The sequence below is a fragment of the Phaethon aethereus genome (genome assembly GCF_964289735.1).
Source record: "Phaethon aethereus genome assembly, chromosome: 3".
Taxonomy (NCBI): Eukaryota; Metazoa; Chordata; class Aves; order Phaethontiformes; family Phaethontidae; genus Phaethon; species Phaethon aethereus.
The window spans coordinates 59,385,992-59,401,814 of record NC_138576.1 but is presented as its reverse complement, the minus strand read 5'-3'; the positions used below and the strand labels follow the sequence as shown (position 1 = coordinate 59,401,814).

The following is a 15,823-nucleotide window of genomic DNA, read 5'->3' as shown; positions in this document are numbered from 1 at the left end:
AGTCCGGATCTCACTGCTGCCTTCCAATGTAGTTCTCAAGACCATGGAATCACATCGTTGCATAAGGAAACACAACAAAATGAAAATTGAGATCTTTGTCTCATGACTGTCACTACCCTTCTGTGTGCAACAGCATGCTGAACACTGGTTAACCTATTTCAAGATTTAGATCAAAACTCCATACTACTGCTACACAAGTTTCTTCAAAAATAGCAATATCAAAGTGAAGAAAGTTCAAAGATAAGGCTGTTATTTTGTTTTATGAGTAATAAAAATGTATAAATGATAAAAACATCACAGAAAAGGAATATATGTCCTTGTAAAACCAAGGCACACTGCCACAAGACTGAATTACTGGTATTCTTAACACAGCAACTCAAGACTCCACAGCAAACAACTACTTTACAGATTCTAGTTTTTCATTTTAATAAGCATTAAAGATCATAGAAGACAGTCAAGAGTTATGTAGTATCCTTTCCACCAATGTGCCTGTGCCATGTAAAGTGCATTTACAATGATCAGAAAGAAATCTAAATCACTGCATACTCAGCCCCAGAAGTTGCTGCTCAAATTAATCCTGACCCAGTAAAAGCACCAAGCGCATGCTGAACTTTCAGTAAGTAAATAGTCCCAGCTAACTGTCTAATCACAGTGCCCCACACTTTTCAGATAAAATGATGTAAAGCCTGTCTCCAATGGAATAAAAAAAAAAAACCCCAAAAAAACCAAAAAAACCCAAACCTGGCATGGCAGCAGCACCCCATATTTCATTAGCTCTGTGCAAAACAACAAGGTAAACTGATTACTTCTAACTTGCTTCTGCCGAAGCTACAGTCTGAATTTACAGGAAGCCAGACACTTCGAAATAAAGACAGAAGAGTTACCTCTGATTTATGGCAAAGGAGCCTACACACCAGGAGTTACTTCAAGCTGACTGAGCTCACACGTTAGCTCCTGCCACTGAAGCTCATCTGTCCACCCATACCTTAAGGTGTTAACAGCTTTGCTATTCAGAAGTTCTTGGACTTTTGTTTTGTTTGGGTTCTTTTAGCCTTTATATTTGTAATGAACTGCAAAACAAAGGAGAATCAGGAGAAGAAAGGAAGAGTTACCTGAAGGCCTTCTATGGCTAATCTAAGCATGCTTGGTGTGAGCTTGGAGGCCTGCTTGAAGGTGAAGTTACTCCAGTCTATAATCAAAACAAATCCATTCACTTGAAGCTCAGGGTCTTCTATCATGGCTTCTAACGAAAGAAGAATGGCGCGCAAAATATCCACCAGTGTGTACCTGTGAATGTTAAGGGGAGATTCGGTTAGGGAAGGAGCAACCACCATCAATGTGGAGAAGTTTGGAGCATTCTTCCGTTGTACTGCTTGTCAAAAGTGTAAAACAAAGGAATGCAAACATATCCTCAGAAGTCATGGGTATGTAAAGCTGGGAAAGTCTCAAAAGCTCAGTTGAACTCATCCTCAGGAGCAGGATTATGTACATCTAGACCATCAGCCAGCCAGAACAAACTACAAGAACGTAACACACCAAAAGCAAATTTTTCTGAAATCATAATGATACCAAAATCTCAGTCTAACACCAGAAGTCTAGACCCAGAGTTTCCTCCTATGTTTTTCCAAGGGTTTGAAATAAGAGCTTCTACAAAATTATCAGCTAAAAAAGGGATTTACACATGCTCCCCTTGTCCCTGTCTCTGGGTAATGTTTTCTCTTAAATCTACAAAGGCTATTACAGAAGGCAGATTACTCAAGGATCTTGAAAGCAGAAAGTAACCTACACTAGGGCTTTGAGGTGTTTCTGGTTAAGAGCAATAGCAACCTTTAAGAGTTACTTAACTGCCTTCTGACTACTTTGTTTACCCAAATAATATGGTTTCAGGAGAAAGTTTGGAACGTGGTATTCATTGGTCCTAGAATTTTCTATGTTAAATTTGGGTTTACAAAGATGCCATCTACAATATGTAATTACCTGTTTTACATATATGCACATAACCTTTTCTTAGATTGATGATCATGTAAAAGAAGACATAATTGCATATTGCCAAGCCCTGTTGAGTATAATCTTCCATTTTGAAGCTAAAGTACCTAATGCAGCAGCTGAATAGCTTAAGTATATATAGCAATGTCATCTTTAGGCTGCCATATAATACAGTTATTAATGAACTTGCAGTTTAGCTTATTGGGTTTTTTAAAAAAGATGAAATACCTAAATTATCTCAGGTTTTTTAAGAGATATAAAAGTAGTAGTTTAAGTTTTGATTTTTTCCAGGCTAACTATGTTTTATATCTAAAAATCTTTTTTAAAAGTAAGCCAAATAGTTACCGAAACAGATATAAATTTGCCAGTCTACACGAGAGTATCAGACGCAGCATTAGAAAGCTCAACCAGAAAATATCAGATAAGCAAATATACCAGGAACAAAAGAATTAAATCTTCAGTGTTTGTGCAGATTTTTTTAAATAAGGCCCTTTAAAAGTCTTCCATGCTGGCATCAAACATAGAAGTTCTCAAAATTATGAGTCACCAGAAAAATCTTCACCATACTGCCTATGTAGCAAAGAGCATGTGTGCCTATTTAGTAATTACATTAAATTACACTAAATTCTGCTTGCTTTAATATGAGTGCTCTGTTCCGTTATGTACATAACTATATTTTGAATGTATCTGCAAAAGGAAACAACACAAATTAAATTAATCTGATCTAGCTGACTCCTCACATATTTCCATCTTCTTTTTTCAGCCAACTAAAATTCAGTGAACTTACCAACTAGGCACTCCTAGGAAAGGGACTAAAAAAAGGACTCTCTTTATGTCAGCCTAACACAACTGAACAAAATGATAGAGTTTTCAATTCATGGTGAAGTAAGGAGGGGGGTCAGTGAATGCTACCGTGGACTTCCAGAGGTCAGACTTTGGCCTGTTTAGGAGACTGGTTGACAGAGTCCCTTGGGAGGCAGTCCTGAAGGGCAGAGGAGTCCAGGAGGGCTAGACATCCTTCAAGAATGAAAACTTGAAGGTGCAGGAGCAGGCTGTCCCCATGTGCCAAAAGATGAGCCGGCAGGGAAGAAGACCGGCCTGGCTAAACAGAGAGCTTTGGCTGGAACTCAGGGAAAAAAGGCGAGTTTATGACCTTTGGAAGAAGGGGCAGGCCACTCAGGAGGACGACAAGGACATCATGAGGTTATGTAGGGAGAAAATTAGAAGGGCAAAGCCCAGCTGGAACTTAATCCGACTACTGCCATTAAAGACATTAAAAAAGGTTTCTATAAATATATTAGCAAAAAAAGGAGGGCTAAGGAGAATCTCCATCCTTTATTGGATGTGAGGGGAAAACATAGTGACAAAAGATGAGGAAAAGGCTGAGGTACTTAATGCCTTCTTTGCCTCTGTCTTTAATAGTAAGACCAGTTGTTCTTCAGCTACCCAGCCCCCTGAGCTGGAAGACCGGGACGGAGAGCAGAATGAAGCCCCCATAATCCAAGGGGAAATGGTTAGCGAGCTGCTACACCACTTAGACACACATAAGTTTATGGGGCTGGATGGGATCCACCCAAGGGTACTGAGGGAGCTGGCAGAATTGTTCACCAAGCCACCTTCAATCATTTATCATCAGTCCTGGCTAACTGGGGAGGTCCCAGTGGAAAAGGACCTGGGAATATCGGTCAACAGCTAGCTGAATATGAGCCAGCAGTGTGCCCAGGTGGCCAAGAAGGCCAACAGTGTCCTGGCCTGTATCAGGAATAGTGTGGCCAGCAGGAGTAGGGAAGTGATCGTGCCCCTGTACTCGGCACTGGTGAGGCCACACCTTGAATCCTGTGTTCAGTTTTGGGCCCCTCACTACAAGAAGGACGTTGAGTTGCTGGAGCGTGTCCAGAGAAGGGCAACGAAGCTGGTGAGGGGTCTGGAGCACAAGTCTTATGAGGAGCCGCTGAGGGAACTGGGGTTGTTCAGCCTGAAGAAGAGGAGGCTGAGGGGAGACCTTATTGCTCTCTACAACTACCTGAAAGGAGGTGATAGCAACATGGGTGTCAGTCTCTTCTCTCAAGTAACAAGTGATATGACAAAAGGAAACAGACTCAAGTTGCACCAGAGGAGGTTTAGACTGGCTATTAGGAAAAACTTCATCACTGAAAGGGTTGTCAAGCATTGGAACAGGCTTCCTGCGGAAGTGGTGGAGTCACCATCCCTGGAGGTATTTAATAGACATGTAGAAGTGGTGCTTAGGGACATGGCTTAGTGTTGGACTTGGCAGTGTGAGGTTAATGGTTGCACTTGATGATCTCAAAGGTCTTTTCCAACCTAAATGATTCTATGATTCTAAGGAAAGTATGTTCTCCCCAGAAAGCTAAAGGGAAGACATTGTTTTACACGATTCTCCTCTTCATGTTGGAAGACCTTATTTTGTTTTGAATTTGGTTTGGCTGACTGAGATAAAAGTTTTTATATTCACTCCTCTCCTTTTCACTTTTCTGAGATTTAACTTTTTTCTAAGGCTTTACTTTTCTGAGACCTAAGGTTTACAGGAAGTTTGGCATGCTCCCTCTTTCTTGTTCAGATTTTTTCAACTGGGAGAGAAAACAGCACAAGAAAAATTCTTCTCTGTAATTTCCCTATAGAAATCCTCAAAACACTACAATTCTCATTTTCCTTTTGGCAGAAAAAAAAAAATTCTGTAAATGGAAATTTGTCCATGGGGAAAAAAGGGCATGTCTTAAAACCAATTTTGAAGGAAAGCATTCAAAACCTGGATCCTTAAAATTGTTAGTGCAATTTGATCATCAAAAAACTGTTAAGCCAGTACCCCATTTTTGCAGTAGGCACAGTGAAGCAAACCTGGAGCATCCTGCCTGCCCTGGGCAAACATGCCCAGGGGCACAGGGGCTGGTGTGGCAGAGCCAACGCCTCGGGCACGGCGTGAATGACGCTCTCCCTCTCCCCAGGCAGAGCAACTCCCCCAAGCCCAACTGCTGGACACGTGGGAAAAATGCCACCATTGCTGCTGAGGCCTCTGAATAAGCAAACAAACAAACAAACAAACACACAAACACACACCTCCAGTGCCGCAGTGCGAAGAGCAACCTGAGGAAAATGAAATCATTCATTGGCTCTTTCCCAAATGAGTTCGTGCATATATAATGGGACATGTAGGGAGTCTTTGGCAGCATGAAGACTATAGATCATTTTACTGGCACTAAAAAGGTCTTAGTTTGTCTAGCGTATCTGCAGACCAGTCTACCTATCCAGTACAACACTGGTGCATGGACAGTGGAGGGCACCTAATCAACATGGGAACTAAAAATCCCCTGTACGACACGCATTTTGTACAGCTGCCAGCATCAGGATTAAAACATGTGCTTAGCCTCAGGGAAGGAGATTTATAGAGTCATGTTCAAGGTCAGAGCTGCACTCAGAGCATGGCCAACTGCCTTCAGACCCCTGGTTACCACCTGGTTACCTCCACAAGGTGGTGGAGGTCTCAGAAATACCTTTTTTTTATCACTCCATGAAGTTAGATGGAGATACACCCTGTAAGAGGCCTTCCCAGAGGAAACATTGCACTGGGAAGGAAAGTACATCAAGTGAGATGTCGGGAGAGCAGCTAACACCTCTAATGAGGAAGATGATCTATCAGAGCTCATACAAGAAACAGACATTAGAAATACTCAAATCCTAAAATTAGCCTCAACCCCACTTGATATGTATGCTGCTGCATTCAGAGGATCTCATTCTCCAGAAATGCTCCACGAAGCAGAAAGCTGCTGCAAGCACCCTACATTCAGTCTAAGAAGATGGGTCCCAAGTTCCTGATGTAGATCTCTGATGTCCTCCCTAGGGAGTTCAAGAAGACATCAAGACATTAAGCCTTGGATTAATGGCTCCCTAGTGGCACAAGACTGCTAGAAATCTGGTGCATTAGACATAAAGATTCTTTGTTTATGAGGCCAATCAGGTCTCTAAGACTGGCCATAAAATGCTTTTACATATAGCTAAGTGATAAATATATAGATGTATACATGTAAACACAAATACACCTAATTATGTTCTGAATTCATTCAAGCCAACGGGAAAACTGACAGGCATCAATGAGACCAGGATTTCAGCTACCACCTTACTTCAGAGAGTAACCAATAGTCCCAGGGCCGGGCCTCCACAACTCTATGGCATATTCACCATCACCATAACTCCTACTGCCGGTTTGCTTAGTGTTAAGAAATACAGTCCACAACAACAATGATGATATTGTATGTTTACCCACTGAAAAAGACAAAAAGTTGTCCTCTCAGTGAAAACAAGCCCTGAAGAACACAGGTCTAGCTAAAAGCAAGCAAGAACACTTTCCAACAGAGGAAGGTATCTATCTGAAGTACTCTTTAAGTGTAAAAAGTCACATCAGGAGTATACAGGGACATGTCACTAACAACCAAACTTACCCCCTCAAATACCCTTCAGCATAATTACTTTAATGGTCCCCTAGTCTTGCTTTTATTACCTTACTTAAGTACAGTACAGAAAACCAGACAAGAAAGACAAATCCATTAGTGGATATTTAAAGCAACTTTTACTCTGGACACATGCTGAGGCAAGCCAGAAATATAAACCTGGCGTAATAGATGCAATCTTAGGTGCTGTGAATGGCAAGCTGAGTATTGAAAGTATCAGCTGCACTGCCCAAGCAAATGAAACATGGTTAAAGAAACTATACTGAAGCTTCACACAGCACAGTTATTTGCAGAAAGATTCATCTTTAATGCACTCCAGCCCCATGTTGTCCAACATTTCACCTCACTGCTACTACTGTTCACGTCAGGATCAGGATGCACAGGCTCGACCATAACATATGCTCCATCCTTGTCTGGACTCTAGGGAAATGATAATACTATGCAAAAAGAAGGTGGGAAAAATTACTCTGGATTGTATTGCTGAAACTTTTATTCCACGCTGAAATTACTTCCCATATAGATACAGAAATATAAACAATCAACAGTGAGAAAAAAAAAATAAGGTACTGAGTGTGAGATAAATTTGGTCCAAGATGGTTTTGACTGCCTTTCTACATGACAGAAAAAAAAAGAAAAGAAAAAAAAATAACCATATTAGCCTTGAATTTTAAGAGACCATGGTGTTCAGTCTGGGGGGAAGATGGTAATGTGTTAAGTAAGAGTGTGTATTTAGGGGACAGCAAGCCACTCATTCTGCCCTGGCCCCAGTTTTACAATGACTGCTCCAGTGCTGTCAGGTATGTGGGGTGTGCTGGCCCTGATTTGCTGCAGTAGCTGTAGTAGCCTGGAGTTAGGATGTGCAGAAATAAATCTTTATTTATTTATGGCTACATTCAGTTGTATTCACTTGTTGAAACAGACTGTTATGGGACATATTGTAGCTAGCAAGGTATTACTAACAGCTAGGATAATCGAGAATTCACGGTTAATTTAAATGTATTTAATGCCTTCTGTTTATAGAACTGTACTTAATTCAATGGAGATCTTAGCAACTTTCTTCGTCCAGTTGTTAATGTGAATAACAAATGCTGGAAATACGTTATCACATATATAATGCACTTTTAATGTTCCTTTTCTACGTGAGTCCCGGCTTGAGTTCAAATGAGGTGGGGATTGGTATGCATCACACGCTGCTACCTCCTGAAATTTTTCATTCGGGTTGACTTTAAAGCAATGAGCCTGGGAAGGCTTGACAAGTTAATAGCCACACTGACACTGATTCTTTCAAATGTTTTGCGATGGCTACCATTTCTACCACGACAGTGACAGAGCTTTCTAGAGTAATGCCTCACTGAGGACTTGATTTGTCACGAACAAAACAGCTCAAACAATTTACTAAGCATCCTGTTCTCTTGTAATTTAATAGTTGCAGCAATTTCCCCTTCACAGAAAAGAAAAGTTCCTTGAGAATTTTCTATGGGACATGAACAAATTCAAAGTATTTCCAAGCATTTCTGGGAAAAACAGTCTGGCAGTCACTGCTATCAGCTCTTGGTAGTACTATGATCTTTCACCTTTACCTCTCGGTTATGCAGTCTTTGCATCCTCTCCACTCCCAGAGGCCACTGTGATTTACACCAGGCCAACAGAAAGAGAAGAGGCAGGGAGAATGGAGGATACAGAGGTCTCATATCAAATCCAGCTGTGTCAGCTGTTTTCAATATTTCATGTTCTTGATGATGGGTGGCATCCACCATATCATCTGTTTAACCAGATTCTGGTTCCAGTCAATTCACATTTGCACTGAACAACAGATAACCTGATTTGGCGGAGTTGCCCTACCATCTCTATTGCTATTTGTCATCTCCTCCCCCAGTATCAAGAAATTTCAAGTTATTTTGAGAATTAAAAATTAATGGCATGAGTCTGCCTCTCAGGATGCAAACCGTTAACTAGAAGAAATAAATGGTAAGTCTTCATTGCTTGACTTTAGGCCACACATCTCCTGAAGGTCCCAAACATGTAAGGAACACATAATCCGTATTTTAAACTCATCACCATTTGCACAAATAAAGGTTTCTGTCAAATGAGCTCTTGTGCCACTGTGGTTTAAAAGAGAAGCTGGTCAAGTCTCTGAGCCATCATCTCATTTCTAACCAACTGCTCTGGCTCAATATTTTTAGAATTTTAGTGAAACAAGAGCCCTCAAGATACACAAAGGCATAGCTAGAAATGATGCCTGAGATCTCCTTGGTTTGTCAGTCTGAGTACAAATTTGAATGCTGAAAAGATGGGGGATCGAAACTTCTCATACAGCTATTCTGCTTAAATAGTGGCAGCATGCCCTGGGGGCCCTTATTCTAAAAACAAAAAGCAGCAGCAGTGTTACAAAAATGCATAGAAAAATAGAAACTGCCTCAAATATTTTACCAGATTAGCTTTTAGATTCAGATTTAATACCATTCATTACTCCTTATGTTAGCCCAGTGTCTAACAATCACAGCCATGGATGAAGCTGATCTAAATTTTACATTAGCATTGATCAAAAAGATCCCTAGCCAAAACACTCAGTCTAAACACAAATGATAATAGGCAGATACGAATGCCTGGGGAAAAGCTAGGAAACAATATGCCAGCATCAGTCAGCAGGAGAAACTGTAGAAAAAATGACAGTTTGCACTAGTTAAGAATCACTATTTGAAAGATATTACTTCCAAACAAAAATTGACTCTATTAACCAGGTATTTTACTCAATTAACCAGGTATTTTGTTATTGTTAATATGTTATTATTGTTAGCATTGCCTCCATCAGAGCTTAAAGAATACCCTGCCAACTTGCCTGCGGTAGTGAGCTGAGGAGCAGACCAGCCTCCTAATAGCGACAGAATTTAAATTTTCATCTAATGGGAGGAAAATAAAAGTTTCTAGCACTTCTACACATGAAAGCATAGTTGGGAAAGCAAAGCAGTGGACCCCATCTTCGCCCTGCTGTAAATCACCTGACGCAACAGCAGAGCTAAGGGTAAGGAGTGCAGTGGATTTCCATATTCACCGAGGATGGTGTGAGCTGACTGGGTCACTGTGACACACAGGAACTAGGCATTACTGCACTTTTCTACCGCACTTTTCTATTGCACTTTGTAAGAAAAGTTCTGAGATGATTAATGCAGGGAAAATAGCATCAAAACGGAATGATTTTCAAAGGGAATTTGTGTACAGGTGCCACGAAGCATATAGAAGAACATGCATGACAACAGATCCCTTGCTGCTGAGAGTTTAAGTTAATTGTACCATTAACTGAAAAAAACTTCACCAGCTGGACACATTAAGAAAAAGGAGTCTTCCAATGCACGTACACACCTACAAGCCAAATGTAGTTATGAATCAACAATCTGGAAGATCTAGTAGGAAAGGCTGATCCCTCCCTGAGTGCTATCAGGCCTCCTGGCCGGAATGCCACCCGACCTCACCTTCCCCATAGCAGAGACAGGATGGAGAGTTAGGCAGGGTCCCACCGAAAAGCTGCTGGCTACTCAATGCATTATCCTTCACCTTCCCTTTTTTTGTTTGTTTGTTTTAAATACGTGTCTGATTTAGTTGTTCAGATTGTAGGACATCTGGTACAGTTTTCAGGCCCTGCCTTAATTTAATGATTTAACATCTAATACACAGGCTTGTTTTACCATAGTGATTTTTTGCCTTTTCTTTCTAATTGGAACCATGTAAATCATAGGCTGCTGGTGCTATATAAATCATCTATAGTATGTCTGCTATTCATTTAAATAACAAATTGGAACTTTTTATTTCTAATTGTTACATGCTGGCTGTAATAAATCTTACATACATGATAAATTTGGAGGCTTGCTGTGCTCTATTAACTTAGTTTATGAAGCATACGAAGACGTCCTAACAAGACAGGCTTCAAAAAGCAATCCTCCCAGTGTTGCTGTAAGAGGAGCACTGGTTTACATCCTGTGAGATCCCAAGTCAGTTAAGGCATAAGCTTGAGACATACGGCGTAGCAGCTCCAGTGTAAGTTCCATACACAATGCTCCCCAGGTTCAGTTGCTGAACATCAGATAATGGAAGACACTAAATTAATTAGAAAAGAGAGTGACCTAACACCATTCCCAGATCTGTCACAGACTTGTCATGTGCCTTGGAGCAAGCCACTCCCCGCAGCTGGGCTTCGGCTCTCTCCCCTTTGTCTGAGTGGTCTGTCTGGAAACAAATCCCTGGCTCTGGAGCAGAGGCGTACAGCGCTGAAGAGCAATAGGGACCCAACTGCAAACATGGCCATTAGCTACCCCTGTGTACCCCAGTCCCTTCCCTATTATATCCTAAATAACAATTTTACCAATAGGACTTCACGAAAAAGGTCACAATAAATTTACTATTGTGTCAGCTGATCTCATGTAGTTTAAATATCAGCACATCCAAAATTAAGAAGAAAATAAACCTATTCTTTTCACATGGCAACCATTTTTTTTAAATGCTACTTTATCTCTGAATTCAAAGTCTTGGTGTTTTTTTGACTAGGAACTAATGATCTGAAAAGTGTCACATAACGCTTTGGGGTTTTTTTCATTAATGAGAAATAACAGTATAGAGTAGGCCACACTACCTTTAACAAGGGATCTGCTTCATGGTAGATGGATGACTTAATAAAAGCCTAAACATCCATTTCTTTGCTAATCCTTTGTTCAGGGATTTTTAAGAGTTCGTGGAGCTGTTTTTAAAATAAAAAGTTGACCTGGTTCTTATATGGGAAATGAAGGCCACTAAGAGAGTCCTTAGCTTCATCATTACGGCTTCCTCGCCCAGCTGCTTTGGGTCCATCTGCCAGGAAACTGAAGCAGGAAAGGGACGCTGGACCCAGCTCTGCATACGTTCATCCACACTTTCTAGTCGTTAGCCTGGCCGTGGGCAGTTTTGGTTTGTGCCAGACAGCTCTCTCCCAGTCCCTGGGCAGATTCATGGGTTAGCAAGGGCTAGGAAACTCTCCCCATAGGCAGTGTGGGTGCGGCCGCCCCACCTGGAGAGGAGGAAAGCCACGGCGTGCCAGCAGCCCTCTGGGCAGAGACCCACCCCTGGCCGCAACACCGACCGCTGCAGGGAGCTGCGGGGTCGCTCCCTGCAATGGCTATCGACACAGCCCGCAGGACAGCTACACAAACAGGGAAAGGGCAAGCTTACGCATGCCGATCGCCTAAATTTTGTCCTTTCTACGCACACTGCTAGCTGTTCATGCGTGTTTCAGAATAGCTGAGCTTGGGGTATCTGCACAGAGCGCTCAGCACAGCCCATGCCCAGCCTGCGCTGACTGCACAAAAGACGGTTTGGGTTCATGTGAAGTCAACTAGCAAGATTTTAAGTTTTCTCCACTAAGAAGTGCTCCAGATCCTAAACCTGTTCTTCGGTTGGGAGCCTAGGGAAGCCATGCAGTGCTCATTGGAGTAGGCTTTAGAGTTCACTCTTAACGGCTTCATTCGTTTACGTGTACTGAAAATCAAGCAATTTTTGCGGGTGTAATTGTAGACTGCAGGAGAAACTAAGCATGACACCCAATGAGGTATTTAGACTAACCAAATAGTGTCACACAGTATCAAGCCAAATGCTAAAAGAAAGGGCGTTGATGGGAGACAGCTCTTGGGTCAGCCTGCTAAGTCATCTTCAGGCTACAGCAGTCCCAAAAAGGATCTGAAATTGTTCTGGGGAATGCACTAGCCTCCTTCAATTTGCTACCAAAGCTTTGTGTGCTTAGATCTTATTATGCGGGGAATTCACACTTAGAGCAGCATGAGTGGGGAAAGACGTGGTTATTCTAACTTCCATCCTGGCATTTCCAGGTGGCTTAGGAAGAGCCTTCTTTAGCTGAGAGAAAGAATTCGGAGCCTCAGTTTCCTGCACAGGCAAACTTTTCAGCTCAAAAGCCATGATGGATACTACTGTTTTGCACACAGTATCTCCCACTTTCTCCTACAGTACCTAGGCAGCTCTGTGCATGCTGAAGCAGGCAGACCAGCATAGAGATCGCAACCAGCCTTTGTCAGAGGGATAAGCACATCATCTACCATGCCAGCTCACTTCAGCTAAGGGGAGGCAGAAGGGTGTAAACCTCCTATCAGCCAGTTGAGAAAAGCATCCGAGTAGTTCCTACTTCCCTCCCAAAATTCAGAGCCTAAAGGATGAGAAGGTTGAAAAGCCCCTAAGCCACAAAATACGTTTCTTCTTTCTCTTCTCCCTCTGCCTTCCAGGCTGCTGCCCAGCCCCCTGTGGGCTGAGCCGGGTGTGTCCCTGGTCTGGCATAGCATTTCCCGGGGAAAGAAGGGGTTAAGGCGGGTGGGTGTCTCTGCATTTACCTGCTCTGGTCCCAGTTGGCAGCAAAAAGGACGAGGATCTTCCTGCCGTAGTGGTCCAGGTTGGCCAGCCCGCCGGGGAAGCCATCCTTCAGCGCCTGCTTGATGCCCGGGTCTGTGGCCTTGAAGCTCTTGAACATGTCCAGGTTCTGCTGGCGATATTCAAAGTACTGGGCCAGGAGGCGAAAAGCCTCGAAGTGCTGAAACTTCCTGGCCCGCAGGAACCGCAGGATGAAGGCATCGTCGGTGCGGAGGAAGCCGATGTCCGGCCGGGTGATCACCATGTCCCGCACCTCCTGGATGTCCTGGTGCAAGGTGTCGGGGTTCTCGTTCAGCTCCAGCCGGGCTTTCTCCAGAGTCTCCGGGGAGAGACCTGCCTGCAAATGAGTCATGGCGCTGCCCTCCTCCTCCTCCTCCCCGCCGCTGCTGCCCGCGCTCCTCAGCCTCCCGGGCGCTTGCCCGCCGGAGGCGGGGTGCCCCGGCACGGCTGGCCGCCGCTCCCCCGCCCCGCCGCTCCCCGGCCCCGCCGCCGCGGCCAGTCCGGCCGCCGAGAAGCGAGCGGCTGCCAGGCAGCCGGGTCCCGGGGGGGCTGGCACCGCGGCTGCCCCCGGGCTGCTGGCGGAGGCGCGTTATCTCCCCGACATAGCGCCCTCCCCGCCGCGGGGTCCGGCGCGCCGCAGCATCCCCGCGGCCGGTCCGCGGAGGCGCCGAAACCCGCCGGGGACGGGGCTGCCGGCTGCTGCCGGTGCCGCCGGTACCGGTGCGGATCTCAGGCCGGGCTGCAGCGGCAGCGAGGGGCCCGGCCGCTAGGCAGGGCGAGGGGCGCCCGGGGGTGCTCCCCCGGCCCGGGGCTGGCAGGGGGGCTGCCCTCCCCGGAGCAGCACCATTTACGTAAGATCAGCGCTCGCCCCGCTTCGGAAGCGTCTCCCTGGATTTGAGGGAGGCTTAAAAAAAAAAAAAACAAAACACCACCACCAAACCAAGGGGGGGGGGGAAAAACCCAAAAAAAAACAGCGAGGAGGAGGGAAGCCGATCCGCAGGTACTTCGCCGGTACCGGTACCGAAGTGCTTCCCGCTGGCCGGCGCAGAGCCCGGGAAGCCAAACGCAGCCTCGGCCTTGATGATGCTGCCCCCCCCCCCCGCCCTGCGCCCTCCTCCGCTCCACGCCCCGGCTCCCAGACGATACCAGCCGGCGCGGGGCTGCCTGCTGCGCGGCCCCGCCTTGCACACACACGCGCGCACCGGCCTGGGCGCGCACCGGCTGGGCGCGCACCCGCCGGGGCGCGCAGCGGCACCTGCCCGCCGCCGCGGAGGACCGGACGCCGAAAACGCCAGGCGGGGGGGGGGGCAAGGAGAGGCGGGGGCGGAGGCAGCGCACACGCGGCCGTGCTCCGCTCTCACCCGCGCAGCGCAGCGCCGCGCCCGACCCGCCGCCGGGGTGGGAGCTTCGGCTGCACCGCGGATCTCCGCGGGGGTGGGGAGCGTTGCGCAGAGCCGCGCCGCGGCCGCTTGCGCCGGGGCTGCACTGAACAAGATGGTGGTTGCGCTGCGGCGGGGGTGGGGGGCGGAGGGGGCTTCGGTCCGCGGTGCCGCGTGTAAGCCCCCGCGGAGCATCCCGCGGGAGTCAGACCAAGGACCCGCGTAAATCTCGGGGGTCGTGCCAGTTGTTCGTCGCGCGATGTCTTTACTTGCAGTCCCCTCCTTGGACTGAATTCCTTAATATGAAACATTGTGAGCTTAAAAACCTGGGAATAAAATAAAGCAACCTGGGAATAAAATGAAGCAAACATCTTTTTTGGCCTCAGATTGGAGGCATCGTCTTGCAAAAGGCAAAAATATCTCGCTTCTGTGTATTGAATATTTCAGTGAGGAAAGGTGCCTTTTTTCATGGAGGAAAGTTTGATGTTGCAGTCTGCTTTTGGGAAAAGTTCCCGCTGAAGAACATTTGACCTTTGTGTGAGGTAGTAGACCTTTCCGATGCAAATATACCTGAAAATGAAGCAAATGAAGCAAACACACAGGAAAGCCCGTAACATGCACCTCCTCCTCCTTCCGATAGGAAGCGCGGCTCTTCGATACTGCATCGGGCTCCTTTCCCAAGATGGCATAGCCAGAGCACACAGGCTGAATTATTGAAAAGGCACTGAGATCACTGATCCATACAGAGAGTATATATGGGGCATACACCAGCGGGAAGTGCAGTCTGTGCTCTCAGACAAATAAAGGTACTCATAAAAAACACTTAAATGATACCCTGCATTTTGTGCAGGCCATCATCAGTTGAAGCAGACGACCTCGGCAGCAGGCAGGAGCCCTCAGCAATGAGCACGTTCTGAGTGCAAGTCTATGCAGCGAGCAATAGTTAGGTGGCAAATGGTTATTCTTCTGGGGCAGTTTTTGCTTTTTTACAGGGTTTTAATAGGTTTTGCAGTTCTTCACCAGATCCCTTTGTGCCAAGTCAGGGTCAAGTTTTACCTATTTTTTTATAGCTGGCTGAGCTCAAAATAGCAGCAGTATGGATGGCTGGAAGGGCAGACAGAAACACCAGTCCTTACCAAGCCGGGTATCAGACTTTCAGCAGCCTAACTCAAGGCAGAAACTGGGGGAAGGACCAGCCTGATAGTGCCCAGTCATTGTGGCCCAACTTTATTCCACCTGAATTTCACTATGTGCTTTGAGATGCCTCACAAGAAAGATAGGCAGTCTACCTAAGGACTGAATCACTCTCCAGAAATACTTATTTCTCTTTGTCTGATAAAATGGGGCCTTTAAATTAGCCCCCTTACGTAGATGTGATTCATCTGGGTTGATAACTTTTTCTTAGTTACTGCTCCAGAAATAGTTTGTGCCTTTTTTTTTTTATTATCTTCTATTATTCTTAAATCTTCATTTTCCTTTGCTCCTGCTATCTTCCTCTATATTCCTCAGCAGAGACCCTTTGAGAATAGCTGTTTCCATCACCCCTAGGGAACCAACCACCAGACTTTTCCTGCCATCATTTTCCACTTCTGATGG

General features: G+C 45.4%; 1 protein-coding gene across 1 annotated transcript in view; it reads right to left on the bottom strand.

Moving 5' to 3' along the window:
• CLVS2 (clavesin 2) overlaps window positions 1-13,200 on the bottom strand; it is a gene marked incomplete at its 5' end in the record, with an annotated part of 49,726 nt that extends 36,526 nt beyond the window's left edge. The window contains 2 exons of the mRNA XM_081997446.1: window positions 1,113-1,287; window positions 12,812-13,200. Coding sequence (XP_081853572.1) covers window positions 1,113-1,287; window positions 12,812-13,200 — 564 coding nt within the window. The remainder of the gene's footprint in view (window positions 1-1,112; window positions 1,288-12,811) is intronic.
• Between the last annotated feature and the right edge of the window lie 2,623 nt (window positions 13,201-15,823).